Source organism: Ranitomeya imitator, chromosome 1 (assembly GCF_032444005.1).
Source record: "Ranitomeya imitator isolate aRanImi1 chromosome 1, aRanImi1.pri, whole genome shotgun sequence".
Classification (NCBI taxonomy): domain Eukaryota; kingdom Metazoa; phylum Chordata; class Amphibia; order Anura; family Dendrobatidae; genus Ranitomeya; species Ranitomeya imitator.
In genome coordinates this window covers 939,136,412-939,161,759 of record NC_091282.1, presented here as the reverse complement: position 1 = coordinate 939,161,759, position 25,348 = coordinate 939,136,412, and the positions used below count along the sequence as shown (strand labels likewise).

At 45.7% G+C, this 25,348-nt stretch overlaps 1 protein-coding gene across 1 annotated transcript in view; it reads left to right on the top strand.

The window, feature by feature from the left end:
* The first annotated feature begins 16,108 nt into the window (after positions 1 to 16,108).
* MTTP (microsomal triglyceride transfer protein) overlaps positions 16,109 to 25,348 on the top strand; it is a 158,476-nt gene continuing 149,236 nt past the window's right edge. Inside the window, exon 1 of the mRNA XM_069743615.1 lies at positions 16,109 to 16,266. Within this exon, the coding sequence (XP_069599716.1) occupies positions 16,206 to 16,266 (61 nt within the window). The 5' untranslated portion in view covers positions 16,109 to 16,205. The remainder of the gene's footprint in view (positions 16,267 to 25,348) is intronic.

Genomic DNA, 25,348 nt, shown 5'->3' with positions numbered 1-25,348 from the left:
AAGCAGCCAACGAGCTCACCAGAACACCTGAGAGAGGAAGCTCAGAAGCTGCAGTACCACTTGTGACCACAGGAGTGAATTCAGCCACAGAATTCACAACAGAGGCCTAGTGGAAGGAGGGACCGCAGACAGGCTTCGAAGGCCTAACATAATAAAATTGGACAGGCTGTAGGCACTTTATAATTGGTTCCAGGAGTACACGTGCAGCAGTAGACAGGTCAGAGGAGGCCTAGTGGAAGGAGGGACCGCAGACAGGCTTCGAAGGCCTAACATAATAAATTGGGCTGGCTGTAGGCACTTTATGATTGGTTCCAGGAGTACACGGGCAGCAGTTGACTGGTCAGTGTAGTAGTAGTAGAAAGAACTGGCCGCAGACAGGCTTCGAAGGCCTAACATAATAAATTGGGCTGGCTGTAGGCAATTTAAAATTGGTTCCAGGGGTACACGGGCAGCAGTAGACAGGTCAGTGGAGGCCTAGTGGAAGGAGGGACCGCAGACAGGCTTCGAAGGCCTAACATAATAAATTGGGCTGGCTGTAGGCAATTTAAAATTGGTTCCAGGGGTACACGGGCAGCAGTACACAGGTCAGTGGAGGCCTAGTGGAAGGAGGGACCGCAGACAGGCTTCGAAGGCCTAACATAATAAAATTGGACAGGCTGTAGGCACTTTATAATTGGTTCCAGGGGTACACGGGCAGCAGTGGTCTGGTCAGTGGAGGCCGATTGTAATGAGTGTCTGCCAGTTAGTAGTCCAAAACAATAAATAAATGTGAATGTTTTGCATTAAAACAAAACGAAAACACTAAAGGGTGCAATCATTAGGTACAGGGGTGGGATCCTCTGCGTAGTTTCAGACCTACTCATTTAGCGCAAAGTATTTACTGTGGTAAATAGAGGACACTGCCCCTGACTATGTTAAGTACCATCATACATGTCAACACAATGGTATTGTCAGTGGCAGGAATGGAAGGATGTCAGAACATAGACTAAACATTGGTGGAAGTGTGAGAGATAACTGTGGAAGTGGTAGAGCAATGTTTGACCTGGGGGTGGGTGAACTCTCTTGTGGCCGGCGGTACAGGCCCAGGGCCCCTCATGTTACAACTGTGTGTCTGACGTTGGGTGTGCACCACCACCCTCAGAGACACTTTATTGTACTATGAGGGACCCAGTGGCAGTGCTGTCGACCAAAAGCAGGCACACCCACCTCTTCAGACAAACAGCACTCTCACGGGTGCTTGCGCCAAGTCGCGATACCACGGCCCCGTGTGGGGAGTTTGGCCATTTAGGGAGGTGTAAACATGTCGTATGCTGGACAATCAGCTGCAGCAAATTAGACGTTAGAAAAGTAATTCACAGTAGTCCACAGGCAAGAGCTTTTCATAGGAAAGCTAGGTGTCGGCCGGGCAAGGTGGGGCAAAAGAATTCGAAATCCAGTTGTGGTTCATTTTAATGAATGTTAGATCATCAACATTTTGGGTAGCCAGGCGAGTCATTTTTTCGGTTAATATTGAACCTGCAGCACTGAATACTCTTTCTGATAGGACACTAGCTGCCGGGCAAGCAAGCTCCTGCAATGCATATTCTGCCAATTCTGGCCAGGTGTCTAATTTTGATGCCCAGTAATCAAATGGGAATGACAGTTGAGGGAGAACATCGATAAGGGATGAAAAATAGTTTGTAACCATACTGGACAAATGTTGTCTCCTGTCACTTTCAATTGATGCAGCAGTACCTGTCCTGTCTGCGATCATAGCAAAATCACTCCACAACCTGGTCAGAAAACCCCTCTGTCCAACGCCACTTCTGATGTGTGCACCCCTAACACTCCTGGTCTGCTGCCCCCTGGAGCTCGTGTGAGAACGATCACGTGCGCTGTGTGCTGGGAATGCCTGAAGCAAACGGTCAACAAGAGTTGATTGTTTGGTTGCTAATATTAGTTCCAAGTTCTCATGTGGCATAATATTTTGCAATTTGCCTTTATAGCGAGGATCAAGGAGGCAGGCCAACCAGTAATCGTCATCGTTCATCATTTTAGTAATGCGTGTGTCCCTTTTGAGGATACGTAAGGCATAATCCGCCATGTGGGCCAAAGTTCCAGTTGTCAAATCTGCGGTTGTGATTGGTTGAGGGGAAGTTTCAGGCAAATCTACGTCACTTGTGTCCCTCAAAAAACCAGAACCCGCCCTTGCCATGCAACCAATTTCCAGTGCCCCCGGGAAAGCTTCCTCATTAAAAATATACTCATCCCCATCATCCTCCTCGTCCTCCACTTCCTCTTCGCCCGCTACCTCGTCCTGTACACTGCCCTGACCAGACAATGGCTGACTGTCATCAAGGCTTTCCTCTTCCTCTGGTGCAGACGCCTGATCCTTTATGTGCGTCAAACTTTGCATCAGCAGACACATTAGGGGGATGCTCATGCTTATTATGGTGTTGTCTGCACTAACCAGCCATGTGCATTCCTCAAAACACTGAAGGACTTGACACATGTCTTGTATCTTCGACCACTGCACACCTGACTACTCCATGTCTGCCATCCTACTGCCTGCCCGTGTATGTGTATCCTCCCACAAAAACATAACAGCCCGCCTCTGTTGGCACAGTCTCTGAAGCATGTGCAGTGTTGAGTTCCACCTTGTTGCAACGTCTATGATTAGGCGATGCTGGGGAAGGTTCAAAGACCGCTGATAGGTCTGCATACGGCTGGAGTGTACAGGCGAACGGCGGATATGTGAGCAAAGTCCACGCACTTTGAGGAGCAGGTCGGAGAACCCAGGATAAGTTTTCAATAAGCACTGCACCACCAGGTTTAAGGTGTGAGCCAGGCAAGGAATGTGTTTCAGTTGGGAAAGGGAGATGGCAGCCATGAAATTCCTTCCGTTATCACTCACTACCTTGCCTGCCTCAAGATCTACTGTGCCCAGCCACGACTGCGTGTCTTGCTGCAAGAACTCGGACAGAACTTCCGCGGTGTGTCTGCTGTCGCCCAAACACTTCATAGCCAATACAGCCTGCTGACGCTTGCCAGTAGCTGGCCCATAATGGGACAACTGGTGTGCAACAGTGTCAGCTGCCGATGGAGTGGATGGCCGACTGCGGTCTGTGGAAGAGCTCTCGCTTCTGCAGGAGGACGAGGAGGAGGAGGAGGGGGTGCGAACGCCTACAGCCAACTGTTTCCTAGACCGTGGGCTAGGCACAACTGTCCCGAAATTGATGTCCCCTGTGGACCCTGCATCCACCACATTCACTCAGTGTGCCGTGATGGACACGTAACGTCCCTGGCCATGCCTACTGGTCCATGCATCTGTAGTCAGGTGCACCTTTGTACTCACAGATTGCCTGAGTGCATGGACGATGCGCTGTTTAACATGCTGGTGCAGGGCTGGGATGGCTTTTCTGGAAAAAAGTGTCGACTGGGTAGCTCGTAGCGTGGTTCAGCGTACTCCATCAGGGCTTTGAAAGCTTCGCTTTCAACTAACCGTTAGGGCATCATCTCTAACGAGATTAGTCTAGCTATGTGGGCGTTAAAACCCTGTGTACGCGGATGCGAGGATAAGTACTTCCTTTTTCTAACCAGAGTCTCATGTAGGGTGAGCTGGACTGGAGAGCTGGAGATCGTGGAACTAGCGGGTGTGCCGGTGGACATGGCAGACTGAGAGACGGTTGGAGACGGTATTGTTTCCGCCGGTGCCCTAGATGCAATATTTCCTCCTACAAAACTGGTGATTCCCTGACCCTGACTGCTTTTGGCTGGCAAAGAAACATGCACAGATACTGCCGGTGGTGCGGAAAATGGTGGCCTTACAGTGACGGAAGGGATGTTGCGTTGCTGACTAGCTTCATTGGCCGAGGGTGCTACAACCTTAAGGGACGTTTGGTAGTTAGTCCAGGCGTGAAAATGCATGGTGGTTAAATGTCTATGCATGCAACTTGTATTGAGACTTTTCAGATTCTGACCTCTGCTTAAGCTAGTTGAACATTTTTGACAGATGACTTTGCGCTGATCAATTGGATGTTGTTTAAAAAAATGCCAGACTGCACTCTTCCTAGCATCGGATCGCTTTTCAGGGATTGCAGACTGAGCTTTAACCGGATGGCCACGCTGTCCTCCAACAGGTTTTGGCTTTGCCACGCGTTTTGGGCCAGATACGGGCCCGGCAGATGGAACCTGTTGCGATGTTGATGCCTGCTGCGACCCCTCCTCCACCTCCGTTTCAGAACTACTGCCGCCTGCACCCTGTTCCCCCAATGGCTGCCAATCGGGGTCAACAACTGGGTCATCTATTACCTCCTCTTCTAGCTCGTGTGCAACTTCGTCTGTGTCACCGTGTCGGTCTGTGGTATAGCGTTCGTGACGGGGCAACATAGTCTCATCAGGGTCTGATTGTGGATCAGTACCCTGAGAGGGCAATGTTGTGGTCTGAGTCAAAGGACCAGCATAGTAGTCTGGCTGTGGCTGTGCATCAGTGCACTCCATGTCATAATCTACTTGTAATGGGCATGGCCTGTTAACTGTTTCACTTTCTAAGCCAGCGACGGTATGTGTAAAGAGCTCCATGGAGTAACCCGTTGTGTCGCCTGCTGCATCCTTCTCTCTTGTTGTTGTTTTTGTGAAGAGGACAAGGAAGCGACTTGTCCCTGACCGTGAACATCGACAAACGACGCGCTGCTTTTACATTTACCAGTTTCAGAAGAGGAGGCAAAAGAGCTAGAGGCTGAGTCTGCAAGGTAAGCCAAAACTTGCTGTTGCTGCTCCGGCTTTAAAAGCGGTTTTCCTACTCCCAGAAAAGAGAGCGTTCGAGGCCTTGTGTAGCCAGACGACGAACCTGGCTCCACGACCACCTGATGCTCCACTACCACTACCATCATTACCAGCTGACAATGAACGCCCACGGCCATGACCTCTTGCACCAGACTTCCTCATTGTTTTAAAAACTTAACCAAAGTAACTTTATTTGTTGCTGTCAAACAACTTACACGGTGAGCTATAACTTCAGTATGATTTCGATATCCCTTTACAGGTTGGTGAGACCACAAGGAAAATCAGGCACAATGTTACACACTCTGTTTTCTGTGGCACCAAATCACAGAGATGCCACACACGCAGGACTGTCACTCAAGCACAAATGTCAATATTAATCTCCCACTGTTTTTTTTTTTTTCAGGGAGACTTTAGAAACAAAATAAAATAAAATGATTTTTTCAGGAAGAATTTAGAAACCAAATAAAATAAAATGATTTTTTCAGGAAGAATTTAAAAAAACAAATAAAATAAAATGATTTTTTCAGGTGGATTTTAGAACCCAAATCAAGCAAAAAAATAAATAGGCCTTCTATGGCCCACTGAGTGAGAGATGGCACACACAGGAGTCAGGAGTGGCACACAAGCCCAGAGGCCAATATTTATCTCCCACTGATTGATTTATTGATTTTTTCAGGTAGAATTTAGAACCCAAATCAAGCAAAAAAAATAAATAGGCTTTCTATGGCCCACTATTTGAGAGAGAGAGAGAGAGATGGCACACCCAGGAGTCAAGACTGGCACACAAGCAGAAAGGGCAATATTAATCTCCCACTGTTTTTTTTTTGTTTGTTTTTTTCAGGGAGACTTTAGAAACAAAATAAAATAAAATGATTTTTTTAGGAAGAATTTAGAAACCAAATAAAAAAAATGATTTTTTCAGGGAGAATTTAGAAACCAAATAAGAAAAAAAAATAGGCTTTCTATGGCCCACTGAGTGAGAGATGGCACACACAGGAGTCAGGAGTGGCACACAAGCCCAGAGGCCAATATTTTTCTCCCACTGATTGATGTAGTGATTTTTTCAGGTAGATTTTAGAACCCAAATCAAGCAAAAAAATAAATAGGCTTTCTATGGCCCTCTATTTGAGAGAGAGAGAGAGATGGCACACCTAGGAGTCAAGACTGGCACACAAACAGAAAGGGCAATATTAATCTCCTACTGTTTTTTTTTTTCAGGGAGACTTTAGAAACAAAATAAAATAAAATGATTTTTTCAGGAAGAATTTAGAAACCAAATAAAATAAAATGATTTTTTCAGGGAGAATTTAGAAACAAAAAAAAAAAAAAAATTAGGCTTTCTATGGCCCACTGAGTGAGAGATGGCACACACAGGAGTCAGGAGTGGCACACAAGCCCAGAGGCCAATATTTATCTTCCACTGATTGATTTAGTGATTTTTTCAGGTAGATTTTAGAACCCAAATCAAGCAAAAAAATAAATAGGCTTTCTATGGCCCACTGAGTGAGAGATGGCACACACAGGAGTCAGGAGTGGCACACAAGCCCAGAGGCCAATATTTTTCTCCCACTGATTGATGTAGTGATTTTTTCAGGTAGATTTTAGAACCCAAATCAAGCAAAAAAATAAATAGGCTTTCTATGGCCCACTGAGTGAGAGATGGCACACACAGGAGTCAGGAGTGGCACACAAGCCCAGAGGCCAATATTTATCTCCCACTGATTGATTTAGTGATTTTTTCAGGTAGATTTTAGAACCCAAATCAAGCAAAAAAATAAATAGGCTTTCTATGGCCCACTGAGTGAGAGATGGCACACACAGGAGTCAGGAGTGGCACACAAGCCCAGAGGCCAATATTTTTCTCCCACTGATTGATGTAGTGATTTTTTCAGGTAGATTTTAGAACCCAAATCAAGCAAAAAAATAAATAGGCTTTCTATGGCCCACTGAGTGAGAGATGGCACACACAGGGATGGCACTCTAGCAGAAATGTCAATCTTAATCTCCCACAAAAAAAAAAAAAAAACGGACCGTCCTACAATTACTATCTCCCTGCAGTAATCTCAGCCAGGTATGGCAGGCAGCAATAAGGAGTGGACTGATGCACAAATTAAATAAAAAGTGTGGACAAACAAAAAAGATAGCAGTTGGTTTGCACAGCGGCGTACACACAGCAATGCAGCTATCAGGGAGCCTTCTAGGGCAGCCCAATGAGCTACAGCGCTGAGAAAAAAAAAATGTAGCTTCCACTGTCCCTGCACACCGAAGGTGGTGTTGGACAGTGGAAATCGCTACAGCACAAGCGGTTTGGTGGTTAATGGACCCTGCCTAACGCTATCCCTGCTTCTGACGAAGCGGCAGCAACCTCTCCCTAAGCTCAGATCAGCAGCAGTAAGATGGCGGTCGGCGGGAACGCCCCTTTATAGCCCCTGTGACGCCGCAGACAGCAAGCCAATCACTGCAATGCCCTTCTCTAAGATGGTGGGGACCAGGACCTATGTCATCACGCTGCCCACACTCTGCGTTCACCTTCATTGGCTGAGAAATGGCGCTTTTCGCGTCATTGAAACGCGACTTTGGCGCGAAAGTCGCGTACCGCATGGCCGACCACGCACAGGGGTCGGATCGGGTTTCATGAAACCCGACTTTGCTAAAGGTCGGCGACTTTTGAAAATGATCGACCCGTTTCGCTCAACCCTACCTGTGATAAGTGGGAAGGCCTGCCAGTACTAAAGATGATGATATCATCCAAGAACGCTGAGGATACTTCCAATGGGGTTCTAACACTATGTCTGTGACACTACCAAGGAGGTGGAGCTAGAGTGGACCCTCTGGACCGTGGAAAAGACCTACACCTGGGTGAGCTGGCCTAGTGGGACCGACCCCTATACAGAGACCGTCAGGAGCAGGCCCAGAGGTCACCAGACCACAGTAGCTAATACCGAGAGGGACGGCTCAGAAGGAGGGAAGGGAATGAGACAAAAAACAAAGAAAGTACTGGGTACGATAATACGGGAACCAGGACGACTGGAACAACTGCAACGGAAAACACACGCTCAAAGGTAAAGGAAAACAGAGAAGCTGGAACGAAGACGGATCTGTAGGGAGAGAGAGGATTAGGGGAAACGAACAATAGGAAATGCTAACAGAGGCAGAGGAGAACACGGACACAGGATAATGCAGGATGACGTGAATAGCACCAGGATGCCAGACACTAGAGAACAGAGGGGCCAGAGACATAAGCGAAAAGCAAATGATGATCAGGCACCTCCACGCAGGGGAGATGGCCTAATATACCAGATACCTCACCCGGATTGGCTGTGGGGGATCACCGGATTCAGGTATCCTACAGCAGAAGGATTGTAGCATGTGCACCCTCTAGAGAAGCTAGGAGGCTTGCGCAGGAGACGGATCCCTGTAGCAGAGCCAGAAATAGGAAGGTGAGGAGCACTGAGGAGAGGAGCGCACTGGGAACCGGAAGCAGGAAGAGCAGGCGCCGCCGTAGAAGCACAGAGGAAAGCGCGCCGGGACCCTGGAACTGAGCGGCAGGAACGAGCAGGAGGAACAGCTGCAGAAGAAGCAGGAGGAGCGCGCCGGGCCCAGGAGCTGAGCGCCGGAGGTGAGTAGAAGCGGCGTCGCTAACAGCGGCGCTGCTAACAATGTCCATCTATCTCTGGAATGTGGCTGGCGTTCCATGTATTCCAAAGGGCAAGATGACATAGTGGTACAGACCCTCCGGTGTTATGAAGGCTGTCTTTTCTTTTGCTGACTCTGTAAGAGGCACCTACCAGTAACCCTTGGTCAGATCAAGCTTGGTAAAGTACTGGGCCTGCCCCAGTCACTCAATCAGCTCTTCCACCCGGGGCATTTGGATAAAATTCGAATTTCGACACCTCATTCAACTTATGTAAATTATAATTGAACTGTAACGACCCGTTTGGCTTCGGGATCAGTACAATGGGGCTGGCCCACTCACTCCTGATTCCTCAATCACTCCTATTTGCAGCATTTGTTTTACCTCACTTGTGATGGCTTGCCTCCGGGCTTCTGGCACATGGTACGATTTCATCAGCTCGGTGACAATGTAATGTTGGATTATAGATGTACAGCTGGGTAGTTCCAAGAATGCATCCGTATTCTCTTGCACTAATTTCCAAGCTGTCACGGCACCACTTGCCGCCGCTCCTGTCGCCGCGCCTGCCGCTCTCTCTGCGCGCCGATATACTTACTCGTCCCAGCGCGCTCCAGCGGTGTGCACGCGCCTTCCGGTCTCTTCTCTTGACTTGTCGCCGGTCCCTGGCTCTCGTCGGGTGCGCACCTCTTAGTGCGCACTTCCTCTCTCTGGTCTGCAGATTCTCCGTTCCTCCACTCTATGATTCTGGAGGATCTTGACCCGGAGGTTTTGCAGCACTCGGTCTATTTAAGGTAACTCCTTCCTCTGCTCCATGCCTGATTGTCATTTGTCCTCTTTTGACCCAGGTCTCTCTGTACCTTCCTCTGTCCTGTGCGTCTGCCATACCTTGCTCTGTCCTGTGCGTCCGCCATACCTTGCTCTGTCCTGTGCTTCCGTCATACCTGCCTGACCTGTTTCCACCATACCCTGCCAATCCTGTGTTTCCGCCATAACCTGCCTGTCCTGAGTTTTCGCCATATCCAGTCTGTCCTGGGCGTCCGCCATATCCTGCCTATTCTTAGTCTCAGTCATTGCCAGTCTGTCCTGTGTCTCCGTTATAGTCAGTTCTGCATCTATTCCACACCTACTTCCTGTCCCCGGGTATCAGCTTCTGCCGCAATAGTTTCCCTCGGGCCTGCCCCTAACACTCCCTGTATTGGGGTGGTCCACCAGACCAGCTCACCCTTGGGAGGTTCGTTGTCGTGCTTCTGCGGGTTCACTTTAGGAGTTCCAATAGATCTGACACAAGCCTCTCGACGCTGCTGTTTAATGAAAGTGTTGCCTATCTTTACTTCTCTCTCGGGCCAATGTCGGAGGGTCCTCCGATTATACGTCTGGAATCACATCCATAAGCATGCACTCCCGGTCCTTCCACTCTTTTAACAGATTGATATGATACAACTGTTTGGGTTTCCTTTTCCCGGGCTGGTATACTCGGTAGTTCACTTCCCCAACCTTTTCCCTGACTTCAAACGGCCCTTGCCACTTGGCCATGAGTTTACGTTCGGCGGTAGGTACTAAGACTCATGATCTCCTTCTTTAACCCCTTCACCCACGAGGATGGTTTGCACATTAATGATCAGGCCAATTTTTACAATTCTGATCACTGTCCCTTTATGAGGTAATAACTCGAGAACGCTTTAATGGATCCTTGTGATTCTGAGTCTGTTTTCTCGTGAAATATTGTAATTCATCTTAGTGGTAAAATTTCTTTGATATGACTTGTGTTTATTTGGGAAAAAATGGAAATTTGGCAAAAATTTTGAAAATTTTGCAATCTTCCAACTTTGAATTTTCATGCCCTTAAATCACAGAGATATGTCACACAAAATACTTTTCCCATATGTCTACTTTACATCAGCACAATTTTGGGGACCACATTTTTTTTTTGTTTGAAATTATAAGGCTTTAAAGTTGACCAGCAATTTCTAATTTTTACAACACCATTTTTTTAGGGACCACATCGCATTTGAAGTCACTTTGAGGGGTCTTTATAAGAGAAGATACCTAAAAGTGACACCATTCTAAAAGCTGCACCCCTCAAGGTGCTCAAAACAACATTCAAGAAGTTTATTAACCTTTCAGGTGCTTCACAGGAATTTTTGGAATGTTTAAAAAAATGAACATTTAACTTTTTCACAAAAAAATTATTCATATCCAAATTTATTTATTTTCTCAAGGTTAACAGGAGAAATTGGACCCTAAGATCTGTTGTGCAATTTATCGTGAGTACGCTGATACCCCATATGTTGGGGTAAACCACTGGGTGCATGGCAGAGCTCGGAAGGGAAGGTGTGCCGTTTGACTTTTTCAACGCAAAATTGGCTGGAATTGAGATTGGATGCCATATCGCTTTTGGAGAGCCCCCGATATGCCTAAGGCTACTTTCACACTTGCGTCGTTTGGGCTATGTTGCAATGCATCATTTTGGAGAAAAAACGCATCCTGCAAAGTTGCCCGCAGGATGCGTTTTTTCTCCATAGACTTGCATTAGCGACGCATTGCGATGTATGGCCACACGGATGCGTCGTGTTTTGTCGGACCTTCGGCACAAAAAATGTTACATGTAACTTTTTTTGTGCATCGCGTCCACCATTTTCGACCGTGCATGCGCGGCTGAAACTCCGGCCCCCCTCCTCCGTGAACTGCAGAATGGGTTGAAAAACTGCATCCACTGCCCACGTCGTACAGTTATTTTCACAACGTCCATCGGTACGTCGGGCTAACGCATGGCGATGGCCCCGTACCGACGGAAGTGTGAAAGTAGCCTAAACAGTGGGAACCCTCCCACAAGTGACTCCATTTTGGAAACTAGACCCCCCAAGGAACTTATCTAGATGTGTGGTGTGCACTTTGAACCCCCAAATGCTTCACAGAAGTTTATAACATAGAGCCATGAAAATAAAAAATATTTTTTTCCACAAAAATGATCTTTTTGCTCCAATTTCTTATTTTTCCAAGGGTAACAGGAGAAATTGGATACTAAAAGTTGTTGTGTAATTTGTCCTGAGTACATTGATACCCCATATGTGGGGGTAAACCATTGTTTGTGCGCATGGCAGATCTTGGAAAGAAAAGAGCGCCGTTTGACTTTTTCAATGCAAAATTGTCTGGAATTGAGATCAGACACCATGTCGCGTTTGGAGAGCCTCTGATCTGACTAAAAAGTGGAAACCTCCCACAAGTGGCTCCATTTTGGAACTAGACCACCAAGGAACTTATTTAGCCATGTGATGAGCACTTTGAACACCCAAGTGCTTCACAATTTATAACATAGAGCCTTGAACATAATAAAATCACATTTTCCTCACAAAAATGTTATTTTAGCCCCAAATTTTGCATTTTCATAAGGGCAAAAAGAGAAATTGCACCGTACAGTTTGAAGTGCAATTTCTCTTCAGTATGCCGATACCCCAAGGTTACAGTATGCCAATACCCCAAGGGTAAAAGAAGAAATTGGATGTCAAAAGGTGTTGTGCAATTTGTGCTGAGTGCGTTGATACCCCATATGTGGGGGTAAACTACTGTTTGTGTGCATGGCAGAGCTCAGAAAGGAAGGAGCGCTGTTTAACTTTTTCAGTGCAAAATTGGCTGGAATTGAGATCAGACACCATGTCACGTTTGGAGAGCTCCTGATGTGCCTAAACAGTGGAACCCCCCCCCCCACAAGTGAACTCATTTGGAAACTAGACTCCCCCAAGGAACTTATTTAGACATGTGGTGAACACTTTGAACCCCTTAAGTGCTTCACAATTTATAACATAGAGCCGTGAAAATAATAAAATCACATTTTTCTTACAAAAATGTTCTTTTAGCCCCAAATTTTGCATTTTCATAAGGGTAAAAAGAGAAATTTCACCATACAATTTGTTGTGCAATTTCTCTTCAGTATGCCGATACCCCATATGTAGAGGAATATTACTTTTGAGGCACAGTGCAAAGCTCATAAGGGAAGAGGTGCCATATTCAGATTTCAGAATGGTTTGAGTGTGCCATGTCACATTGGCAGAGCCCCTGAGGTGCCAAAACAACAGAAACCCCCTATATGTTAGCTCCTTTAACAAACTACACTCCCCAGTTAATTCATCTAGGGGGGCATCAATCATATTGACACCACATGTGTTAGGGCTGGCGGAACGCACAAAGTTTAAGATGAAATAGTATTAGGTGCGTTCGCAGTCCAAGGTCCACCGTGCAGGTGAAAACCTGCTGCTAGTAATGACGGACGATATGGCGGTACAATGTGAATACACACACGGGTTAACTTCACCCTGTGTGAAGGAAGCGAACCCTGTCGCGTCACAGGGCCGCGGGACCGCACCAAGAGCGCAAGCAAGGAGTCTCAGAACTCAATCCCAAGACACAGGATTTGAGTTCATAAAGATCTCATGCGCTCGACACCGCTACTGGGGTGTCAGAGAGACAGAAATAATTGTATTTAAGAAGCACGAGAGTGCGTGCGGTGCTGCACTGGCGGACGCCACTAACCACCCAGGCTTGGGTCAGGAAAGCGCTGAGAAAGCGCATGGCGCCGCACTGGCAGCCACAGCAATTAGACGCTGTAATGTGTATTATGTGCTGATGGCTTGGACGGGCGCTAGATAGCTTCCATCATTCGCGAACAGTCAACAACACTAGGAATGGGAATGATTTAGGAGCTTTCATCCATCGACATACATCCATCTACACACACACATTATCAAGTCAATACTAGCGCATGGCCGTGCGGTCATGCGAAGCTTATATAGCTGCAGCACGTTCAGGACCTTTCAATAAAGGACCAATGGGATGTGCTGCAGTATCTGAGCATGTGACCCTCGATCTCCAACGGGAGATCTTGCCCTGAGCATGCCCAGAAGGAGAAAAGCAGGACTTAGTCCCAAAAGCATCTGCTCGCCGCTGCCCAACACTGACTTCAATGGCAGAAGCAGGAAAATCAGGAGTAACCCTATGCACAGAGTGAGACTGAGCAAGACGCTGGGACCGACGTCTCCGCTGAGCAGACTCCACTGCGGCCGGAGAAGAATGGGAGACCGCAGCAGAGACGGTTCGAGATTCCCCCTGTGCAGAGCCGGGAACTCGACACCTAACAACATGTGCCTCACAGAATTTTATACCACTGAGCGGTGAAGAAAGAATAAATTATATTTTTTACCACTAAAATGTTGTTTTAGCCCCAAGTTTTTAATTTTTCAAAAGGCTAATAGGAATTTTTTTTTACAACAAAGTGAGGTCTATTTTGTGCTGAGTGCGCCAGTTCGATAGGCACAGCACAAAGCTCAGAAGGCAAGGAGCGCCAGATTTTACTGTTATGGTTTGCAGGTGCCATGACCCACTGGGAGAGCCCATGAGGTGCCAGAACAGCAGAACCCCCATAAGTGACCCCATTTTACGAACTACACCTCTCAACCGGTGAGATCCAGTGACCTCGGTGAAATTTCCACTAGCATCATGAGCTAGCAGAGATCTCTCCGAGGTCATGGCAGTTCAGACCAGCTGGGAACGCAGCCTCAGTGACCGGCAGTAACCTCGATGACGTCACCGCCGGTCATTGACGCTGCGCTCGCAGCAGATCATTCAACAGTGGTTCTCAGCCTACATGGTCGCATCTAGGCAACGTCCAGGTTGAAAACTATTTCTCCCCCAGAAATGGATTATGGCGTGGGATGGAGCGACGGAGAGGTGAGAGATATTGTTGTTTTTTGTTTTTGTTTTACTCCAGGAGATCGAGTGCTTCAGTGGAATTAGGCGTTAGGTGAGTATAACTGTGTTTATTATGTTTAAATAAAAATGGAAAAGTGTGTTTTATTTTATGTCTAATAAAATACTTTATTCTGGCGGTGTTTTTATTTACAATGTAACTATAGGATTAGTAATGAATAGGTGTCTTATAGTCACCACTCCATTTATTCTGGCCGTGTTTTTATTTACAATGTAACTATAGGATTAGTAATGAATAGGTGTCTTATAGTCACCACTCCATTGCTAAGCTGTAGGCTTGATGTCACCTGACAGTACAAACGTGACATTAAACCCACAAATATGAACCCCACTTGCCACCACATCAGGGCAAGTGGGAAGAGCCTAGCAAAGCGCCAGAATTGGCACATCTAAAAGACATGCCTTTTCTGGGACGGCTGCAGGCTGCAATTTTTAGGCTGGTGGGGGGCAATATCCATGGCCTCTTACCAGCCTGAGAATACCAGCCCCTAGCTCTGAGCTTTAGCATGGCTGGTTAACAAAAATGGGGGGACTCCATGCCGTTTTTTTTAAATTAGTTATTTACATAATTTAAAAAAACAGCATGGGGACGCTTCTATTCTTGCTGATAGCCAACAGCTGAGTCTTGCAGCCTCCAGCTGTGAGTTTTGCCTGGCTGGTTATAGAAAATACAGGGGAATCTACACCGGTTTTTCATTCATTTACAGTATTTATTTATAGCGCAGGACAGCAGGAGCGGCTGATGGGAGTATTCATCAGCTGCTCCTGCTGTCACTGTTATTAGCGGCAGCAGGGGTAAGCTGATAGGAGTAATAGTCCTATCAGCCACCGCCTGCTGACTCTTTTATCAATTAAATATAACTCTTATCATTCTCGCCTGCTCACACTGGTCACCGGCAGAGCAGGGGAGAATCATGAGAGCCGTGTTCAGCACCCGGCTCCGGGGAACAGCACTTTCTGTAACGCTTCTTTATTGGTGCCCGTCCGCGTGGCACTGATGCAGCACACGGATGCCCCACATGTGCCCCAGGTATTACACACACAGACACTGACATCTCTGGTACCGTTTTTTTCCAGTACCAGAGGTTTCAGGATGTGTGAAAGAGGCCTTATAGCGGGTTTTTATGTTTGGCTGCTGTTACACATTAAAATACGCTTTTTGTTGCCAAAAATTTTTTTGCATCAACACATTTTGAGAGCTATAATTTTTCCGTATTTTGGCCCACAGACTCATGTGAGGTCTTGTTTTTTGTGGGACAAGTTTTGGTACCATTTTTTTCTTTCTATTCCGAGTTTTGGGAGGCGGAATGAACAAAAATCAGCAATTCAGGAATTTCTTTTTTGGGAGAGAGGGGGGGTTATGCAATTCCATGTGTGGTAAAATTGATAAGGCAGTTTTATTCTTCTGGTCAGAACGATTACAGCTATACCTCATTTATATCTTTTTTGTTTGTTTGTTTGTTTTGGCGCTTTTATACAATAAACTATTTGATAGAAAAAATAATTATTTTTGCATCGCTTTATTCTGAGAACTATAACTTTTTTAGTTTTCCGCTGTTGGAGCTGTATAGGGGCTTGTTTTTTGAAGGACAATATGACGTTTTTAGTGGTACTATGTTTTTTATATCTGTCTTTTTGTTCGTATGTTATTCCTCTTTTTGTTTGGCGGTATGATGATAAAGCATTGTTTTTTGCCTTTTTTTATGGTGTTCACTTTAGAAGTACCTATATACCACACTTATCATCCTCATCATTGCCACTCTTCTCAATGACCTCTGTATTTACCATACATGTTTTGTGTGACACAATAGCAGTCAGTCACAGTTTAAATAATGAAGGTACCATCCAGAATAATCATTAACTAGAAGACCTTTGGTCAATAAACCTAACACATGGAGTTTGGAATCTGACCCTTACTACATCCAGATAAACATTGTTCTTCAGGCTGAATCTTTTCTCACCAAGTCTGAGTCTCTCCCCAGTAACAACTGGTCACTGGTTCCTAGTGACTGAACTAAGGCTGCCATTGGAGCAGGAGATCGGAATAATGATATCGCTCACGTTTTTTTTACTTTGTATATTTTCCACATTTTCCGCTTCCATTAAGGGTAAGTGTATTTATACACAATGTAGAGACTTTCTAGTGAGAAGCTTCCACCTAGGTGGTTTCCTTAGATAGCACAGACTGAGTGTGAGCAGTAAGCGGTCACAAGCCATATAATGTGTCATATTCTATATATACATAGGCTATACATAACAGAAAATAGTTTGGTGTGGTATTGTATAGCATTCCTGGTTAAGAGGTGTTTGTAAACGTGGAGGGGAATTGTTGTTTGTTCTAGTTCTACCTAACGTGTTATCATATACTGTGACTTTAGAGTAAGCAGAATATTTTATTAAATTAAGAAAAATAAGCAAACGTATCTAACAATTGAAAACTCGGAAATTCTATGGTAATACGTAAATAATCCGCTTGATGACGTTCTGTGGTTTCCTGAAGAAGAAGTCAGACCTGACTTCGAAACGCGTTGAGAATAAACCGCATATCTTTTAAACATCAGGAATCCTGGATTTATTTATCTACTGGAAGCACAGCACTACCTACTTTCCTGACAATTGTTTTAGTTAAACATTTATACATAGGATTTAACACCTGTAAAAATGGTGCCAGGCGTATAGAGTGGCGTATACAGTTTAACGTTTTATTTTCAAAAAAATTATTTAATATGCAAATGAGGGTACTGCAATGGACCCTTAGCATGGCCCATAGGTCGGTGTACCGTTACACCCTCCGATTGGCATATTATGGCCGGTCCCCCCATTGATTTTCAGCACTTGCTTGGCAAGAGTGAACGCTGTTTAAAATTGATCTGAACTTGCGCACTGAGAGTGGAGCAGCCGAGCAGCGCTCACAGTATCAGTGCGATCAATGTAGCTACGAGTGCGGCCACCACTCAAAACATCCAAAAGTAAAGAGAGTGAGCAGCTTCGCAGAGGAGAAGAGAACACTTGTGTTGTAAGCCAAGAGCCAGAGCGTCCTCGCAGGCCCGTTAAGTATCTCACTGACTCTATGAGCACTCCGCTGAGCTTCTTCAGTGGGATTTGCAGACTTTTGGCCACATTCTGATTACATGTGCTGCACTCAGTTCACTTATATTCGGTGAGGCCGAGCACATCTAGTTGGCAAATGAATGCTTGTATGCAAATTGAATACTTTTGATCACATGACCACCCCCTTTCACCGGTGACACTGGAGAATCCTAGTAGCGTACAGCACGTGGACTATAAGGACTTGGAAGGCTGCAGCCACACAGAGCGACTGCCGACTTTTAGCAGAAGACCGGACAACCCTTCTAAGTTTAATTTTCTATACTTTGCACTTTTATCTACCACTAGATCATTCTTTGCTGTCAGTACATAGAAACATTATCTTTTACAGCTTCTTCTAACACACAGCTCAGCTGAGATTTTGTTGAAATCTATTGATCGACACAATCTCATGCGAGAAAAACAGCACAAATCTTGTTTTTATTCCTTTAATGAGGAATTGACGGACTTTATTGAAGCATCATAGTACAGTAGCTACAGCTAGGATCATACTTATATAAGCCAGATTTGTACTCGTCTGCATTTCTACGTTGGCTCGGTTTTGAAGAAGTTGGCAGTACCATGTAATTATTGTGAGAGCAAGGTTTTCTCTGTATTACACACTATCTGCTATTTCGTAGTATTTTACTGCTCCTATTTATTGATTAAATCATCCTATTCTGAAGGTTAGCGCTCCTGCAGAGATAACTTGCCATAGCTATTAGCTTGTAAAGACACTTGTTGGTGGAGCAAGGTATTAAATCCAGTTTAGATAAGAAGTAGGATAGCTGACGTTTCTGGACACTCATTGATAATATAGCTCTTGATAAACAGGTTACAGCAATGCTGTATCATTTTTAGAACACACATACACAGACCTTATCAGACAGTTGCACCAAGCTAAGAAAACTTTGATTGGACAACTGTCCTTATTGTGTCCTTGTGTAGTCAATTTCTATTATTCAGATATGTCATGGAAAAAAAGTCTGCAGATTTAAAGAGTTGTTCATATGCTAATAAAAAAAGAGCAACTTTGCAATTTAATTTTTATATGAAAAAAATTCCATTCTCATTATCCCCTATCTGACCTTGGACGGGATAGTACGTCCAAGGTCAGATCCCCTGCTTTGATGCAGAGCTCCGCGGTGAGCCCGCACCAAAGCCGGGACATGTCAGCTGTTTTGAACAGCTGACATGTGCCCGTAATAGGCGCGGGCAGAATCGCGATCTGCCCGCACCTATTAACTAGTTAAATGCCACTGTCAAAAGCAGACAGCTGCATTTAACTACCGCTTCCGGCCGGGCGGCCGGAAATGACGTCATCGCCGACCCCCGTCACATGATCGGGGGTCGGCGATGCGTCTCCATTATAACCATAGAGGTCCTTGAGACCTCTATGGTTACTGATCGCCGGTGGCTGTGAGCGCCACCCTGTGGTCGGCGCTCACAGCACACCTCCATTTCTGCTACATAGCAGCGATCAGCAGATCGCTGCTATGTAGCAGAGGCGATCACGTTGTGCCTGCTTCTAGCCTCCCATGGAGGCTATTGAAGCATGGCAAAAGTAAAAAAAAAAAGTTGAAAAAAATGTTAAAAAAATAAAAAAAATATAAAAGTTTAAATCACCCCCCTTTCGCCCCAATCAAAATAAATCAATAAAAAAAATATCAAATCTACACATATTTGGTATCGCCGCGCTCAGAATCGCCCGATCTATCAACTAAAAAAAAGCATTAACCTGATCGCTAAACAGCGTAGCGGGAAAAAAATTCGAAACACCAGAATTACGTTTTTTTGGTCGCCGCGACATTGCATTAAAATGCAATAACGGGCGATCAAAAGAACGTATCTGCACCGAAATGCTATCATTAAAAATGTCATCTCGGCACGCAAAAAATAAGCCCTCACCCGACCCCAGATCACGAAAAATGGAGACGCTACGAGTATCGGAAAATGGCGCAGTTTTTTTTTTGTTTTTTGTTTTTTTTTTAGCAAAGTTTGGATTTTTTTTTCACCACTTAGATAAAAAATAACCTAGTCATGTTAGGTGTCTACGAACTCGTACTGACCTGGAGAATCATAATATCAAGTCAGTTTTAGCATTTAGTGAACCTAGCAAAAAAGCCAAACAAAAAACAAGTGTGGGACTGCACTTTTTTTGCAATTTTACCGCACTTGGAATTTTTTTCCCGTTTTCTAGTACACGACATGCTAAAACCAATGATGTCGTTCAAAAGTACAACTCGTCCCGCAAAAAATAAGCCCTCACATGGCCAAATTGACGGAAAAATAAAAAAGATATGGCTCTGGGAAGGAGGGGAGTGAAAAACGAACACGAAAAAATGAAAAATCCCATGGTCATGAAGGGGTTAATAGAGTGTTTAAGATTTTATAGGGATTGTCTGATCTTCTGCAGAAGCACCTTACTCAACAGGCTTCCTGTTTCCTGAGGGTTTGGTTGGGTAATGTGCTCCTGCTTGATTGGACAGTTGAGAACAGAATCATCATCGTGCCTCTGGCCCAAACTGTGCATTTGTAAGGGTATGAACATGCTGCCCTTAATTCTTTCTTGAAGAAACAAGTTTTATTTATTGTTCTGTGATGAGCTATGTTGAGATGTATAATGTGAATTGTGATGTTTGTTAGTAATATGTGTAGTTTAACCATAGGGATAGCTAGAGTTAATGATTGGGACTACCACAGATTGGGGAGGGTTTAGTTACAGGAAAAGTGACAATTTTGTGCAGAGAGTCAGATAGGGCCTGGAGTTCATAGTAAGTGGTCCAAGGTGAGCGATGCCGCATTCTTGGTTTGCCCTAAGTGAGAGGAGATCAAAGAAAAGGAATAGCGAGATCCAGAGCATAAGTGACTGACAGACAGCATGAACTTCCAGAAACGGGTTCTAGGACAGGACGCCTAGCCACGAGACTCTGAGCTTATAACACTAGAAGGTAACTGGCCTAAAGCAGGACTGAGTATGTGGGATGAGAGCAATGTTCCTGGCAGAAGTTCCAAAGTGTCAGCTTTACCAGCCATACTGGCAAGCTAAAGGGAAAAGAGGAATGACAGAACAAGTAGGTGACACTTGGACTGCTGCATTAAAGCTAGGTTGTGGAGAAGCATGGAGAAACAGTGGACATAGAGGACCCTGGTGTAAACTACTAAAGAAGGAAAAAGTGTGGGAAATGCTTCGAGTTGTAAAGGAAACATTCATAAGACTTTGTACCTGCTATTCCTTGTATATATCCCCTACCAAATCCCCGCTCAGTTAAGTGTTTACTTTTGTATGGTGGTCAACCCCTTTGAACTGTGAAGCATCTGGTCCTGACAAAGCAGGCACATTGGTTACATGTGGCCTGCACTGGCAAAAGGCCCTTACAGCAAAAGTCCTCACACCCAGCCAGTACTTCCACTTTCATGTAACGTGCCAGGGCACCATAGATGAGTGCCTTACCACCCCGCAACATGTTACACATTTTCCGATGCTGTGCAGCATTCGAGGCGCACAGTGGTACTGAAGCTGACCTCCAGCAATCCAGCCAACTTCATTGCAGCTCCTACAAGCTCAATTGTAAAAAGCTTTTAGGCATCAAGCAATGCCAGAACAGCAGATCCCCCCCATAAGTGACCCCATTTTACAATCTACATCTCTGAATTAATCCATCTAGGGATACAGTGATCATATTGACAAGACAGGTGTGTAAGAGAATTTCAAACCATTGGGCAGTGAAGAAAAAATAATTACATTTCTACCACAGAAATATTGTTTTAGCCTTAGATTTTACATTCTTACACTAGGAAATGGGTAAAAATATTTTCTGCTGAATGTGGCATTATCCCATATGTGGCTGTGCAGTGCTGCTTGGGCACACGGTGAGACTTGGGAGGGAAGGAGCACTACTAACTCTCGAAGAACAAATTATCGTAGAATAGTTTGCAAACACCATATATTAAACCCCTAAGTGCTAGAAGAGCAGAATCCCCCTCAAGTGACCCTATTTTGGAAATTGCACCCCTCTGGGAATTTGTCAACAAGTGTAGTGATGATTTTGACTCCATGGTTTTCCAGAAACAAGCAACAATGGTTGTTGATGATTGAAAATTGACATTGTGGTGCTTGTACGTTGCAGTGCCCAGTATATTTTAATACCCATACATTGTGCCCAGCTCATGCTGTTGGAGACACGCACCCCATAAATTAAACAGACTCTACAGAAATGCCAAACATGTGGATGCTATATGTCGTTTAGGCACACTGAGGCTCAGAAGGGAGAGGTGCATTTGGATTTGGGAGCACAGAATTTGCAGGATTTCTTTTGGGATGAGAGGAGCTTTTCCAGAGTCTTTTTTTGTTTTTGTTTTTTTCATAGATCCATATACAGTTGTGCTCAAAAGTTTACATACCCCGGCAGAATTTTTGCTTTTTTGGCCTTTTTTCAGAGAATTTGAATGATTACACCAAAACTTTTTCTCCACTCATGGTTTGTGGTTGGGTGAAGCCATTTATTGTCAAACTACTGTGTTTTCTCTTTTTAAATCATAATGACAAACCAAAGCATCCAAATGACCCTGATCAAAAGTTCACATACCCCATTTCTTAATACCGTGTATTGCCCCCTCTAACATCAATGACAGCTTGAAGTCTTTTGTTGTAGTTGCGGATGAGGTTCTTTATTTTCTCAGATGGTAAAGCTGCCTACTGTTCTTGGCAAAAAGCCTCCAGTTCCTGTAAATTCCTGGGCTGTCTAACATGAACTGTGCGCTTGAGATCTCCCCAGTGTGGGTCAATGATATTGAGGTCAGGAGACTGAGATGGCCACTCCAGAACCTTCACTTTGTTTTGCTGTAGCAAATGACAGGTCCTTGTGTTTTGGATCATTGTCATGTTGGAACATCCAAGTGTGTCCCATGCACAGCTTCCAGGCTGATGAGTGCAAATTTGCCTCCAGTATTTGCTGATAATGTGCTGCATTCATCTTTCCTTCAACTTTGACCAAGTTTCCTTTGCTTCTGTAGCTCACACATCCCCAAACCATCAGCAATCCACCTCCGTGCTTTACAGTAGGAGTGGTGTTCCTTTCCTTTGTTGATCTCTCTCCAAATGTAACGTTTATGGTTGTGGCCAAAATATTTTGGTCTCATCACTCCAAATTACCTTGCTCCAGAAGTTTTGAGGCTTGTCTCTGTGCTGTTTTGCTTATTGTAGGCGAGATACTTTGTGGCATTTGTGCAGTAATAGCTTTCTTCTGGTGACTCAAGCATGCAACCCATTTTTTTCAAGTGCCTCCTTATTGTGCATCTTGAAACAGCCACACTGCTTGTTTTCATAGAGTCCTGTATTTCAGCTGATGTTATTTGTGGGCTTTTCTTTTCATCCCGAACAATTTTCCTGGCAGTTGTGGTCGACGTTTTTGATGGTCTACCTGACCGTAGTTTTGTTTTCACAGAGCCCCTGATTTTCCATTTGTTAATCACAATTTGAACGCTGCTGTCTGGCATTATCAATTCCTTGGATATCTGTAGTATCAAGTGCAGAAGGAGACCATACAGATTCAAGGTCTCCTTCTGCTCTTGATACCTGTGGCAGTTCGGACTTACCTTCGCTTTTTCTCCATCTTCTATATGGTATTTCTACTTTGGCATCGGTACTGTACTCTTAACAAATAAGCTTTTAGCCAACAGGTGGTCATCATACTTACCGTACTTATCGAATTAGCCAATAGGTGGTCATAATACTTACCGTGCATGGGACCCTCTACCATCTCTGTACAGTTCAGCTGTAAGCAACTGCTTAGGGTTATCTTGAGATACAATTTATTTTCTGTTAAAGGCAAATAACAGTAGCTAATATGGACAGGGATAATATGGAATGTGCTATTATTTTTTCCCTGCAGTACTGTTTATTAGTGTTAGACACTGGCATCACTTTGGATTTGTCTAACAAGTTCTCTTAAAATACTGTTTTAAAAATACCTTTTTAGTGAAATATGTTTGTCCTTTATTTTAAACACATGTGTTGTTGATTTTTCATTGAGAATTTGGCACTGCTTCCCCTGCTGTCTTCAGCAGTATGACATCAGAATGTCACAGTGACCTGGGGTATTAACCCCTTCCCGACCTTTGACGCCACGTAGGCGTCATGAAAGTCGGTGCCAATCCGACCCATGACGCCTATGCGGCGTCATGGAAAGATCGCGTCCCTGCAGATCGGGTGAAAGGGTTAACTCCCATTTCACCCGATCTGCAGGGACAGGGGGAGTGGTAGTTTAGCCCAGGGGGGGTGGCTTCACCCCCTCGTGGCTACGATCGCTCTGATTGGCTGTTGAAAGTGAAACTGCCAATCAGAGCGATTTGTAATATTTCACCCATTATAACGGGTGAAATATTACAATCCAGCCATGGCCGATGCTGAAATATCATCGGCCATGGCTGGAAATACTAGTGTGCCCCCACCCCACCCCTCCGATCGCCCCCCCACCCCCCCGATCTGGCCGGTACACTGCTCCGGCTCCCCTCCGCCCTGTGCTCCGCTCCCCCCCGTGCTCGTGTCCGCTCCCCCCGTGCTCCAATCACCCCCCCGTGCTCCAATCACCCCCCCTGCACTCCGATCCACCCCCCCCGTGCTCCGTTCCACCCCCCCGTGCTCCATTCCAGCCCCCCCGTGCTCCGTTCCACGCCGCCCCGCTCCGATTCCCCCCCCCCCGTGCTCCGATCCCCCCCCCGTGGTCCCCCCCCACCCTATCATACTTACCGATCCAGCCGTGGTCCCGTCCGTCTTCTCCCGGGCGCCGCCATCTTCCAAAATGGCGGGCGCATGCGCAGTGCGCCCGCCGAATCTGCCGGCCGGCAGATTCGTTCCAAAGTGCATTTTGATCACTGAGATATAATCTATCTCAGTGATCAAAATAAAAAAAATAATAAATGACCCCCCCCCCCTTGTGTCACCCCCATAGGTAGGGACAATAAAAAAATAAAGAAATTTTTTTTTTTCACTAATGTTAGAATAGGGTTAGGGGTAGGGTTAGGGGTAGGGTTAGGGGTAGGGTTAGGGGTAGGGTTAGGGTTAGGGGTAGGGTTAGGGGTAGGGTTAGGGCTAGGGTTAGGGTTAGGAATGTGCAGGGCCGGCGTCAGCACCCGGCACAGCGGGCAAATGCCGGGGCCCTGGGGAGAGAGGGGGGCCCACTCATGCTGTGATAGATACAGCTGGGAGAGCAGAGCAGGAGATAACATGCTCTCTCCGCCTACAAAGTCACTGCTGGCTGCGTTCTCTTAACCCCTATGTGCCAGCTCTGACACAAGCATCTTATCACTCAGTCAGTGCAGCCAGGCAGGCACACATAGGGGTTAAGAGAAGGCAGCCAGCGTGACATTGTTTGTGGGGGGAGAGAGCACTTCTCTGCTCTGATCTCCGCCCCTGGCTGGCTGCCGTGCTGCTGAACTTATGAGGCAGATTCAGGAGGAGCTCCTAGTCCTACCAGTGCCTGAGTGAGTGGCGCTGCTATATACTATGTGGGCTGCGCTGCTATATAATACGTGGGCTGCTATATGCTACGTGGGCTGCTATATACTACATGGGCTGCTATATACTACGTGGGCAGTGTTATATACTACATGGCTGTGTTTATATGCGATCATGAATCGGGGTATGTGTTAAAGGGGGGGGCCCACTGAGACTCTTTCGCCCGGGGCCCTCAAAAACCTGGAGCCGGCCCTGGGAATGTGCACACGTATTCTGGTCCTCTGCGGATTTTTCCGCTGCGGATTTGATAAATCCGCAGTGCTAAACCGCTGCGGATTTATGGCGGATTTACCGCGTTTTTTTCTGCGCATTTCACTGCGGTTTTACAATTGCGATTTTCTATTGGAGCAGTTGTAAAACCGCTGCGGAATCCGCACAAAGAAGTGACATGCTGCGGAATGTAAACCGCTGCGTTTCCGTGCAGTTTTTCCGCAGCATGTGTACAGCGATTTTTGTTTCCCATAGGTTTACATTGAACTGTACACTCATGGGAAACTGCTGCGGATCCGCAGCGTTTTCCGCAGCGTGTGCACATACCTTTAGAATTAGGCTATGTGCACACGGTGCGGATTTGGCTGCGGATT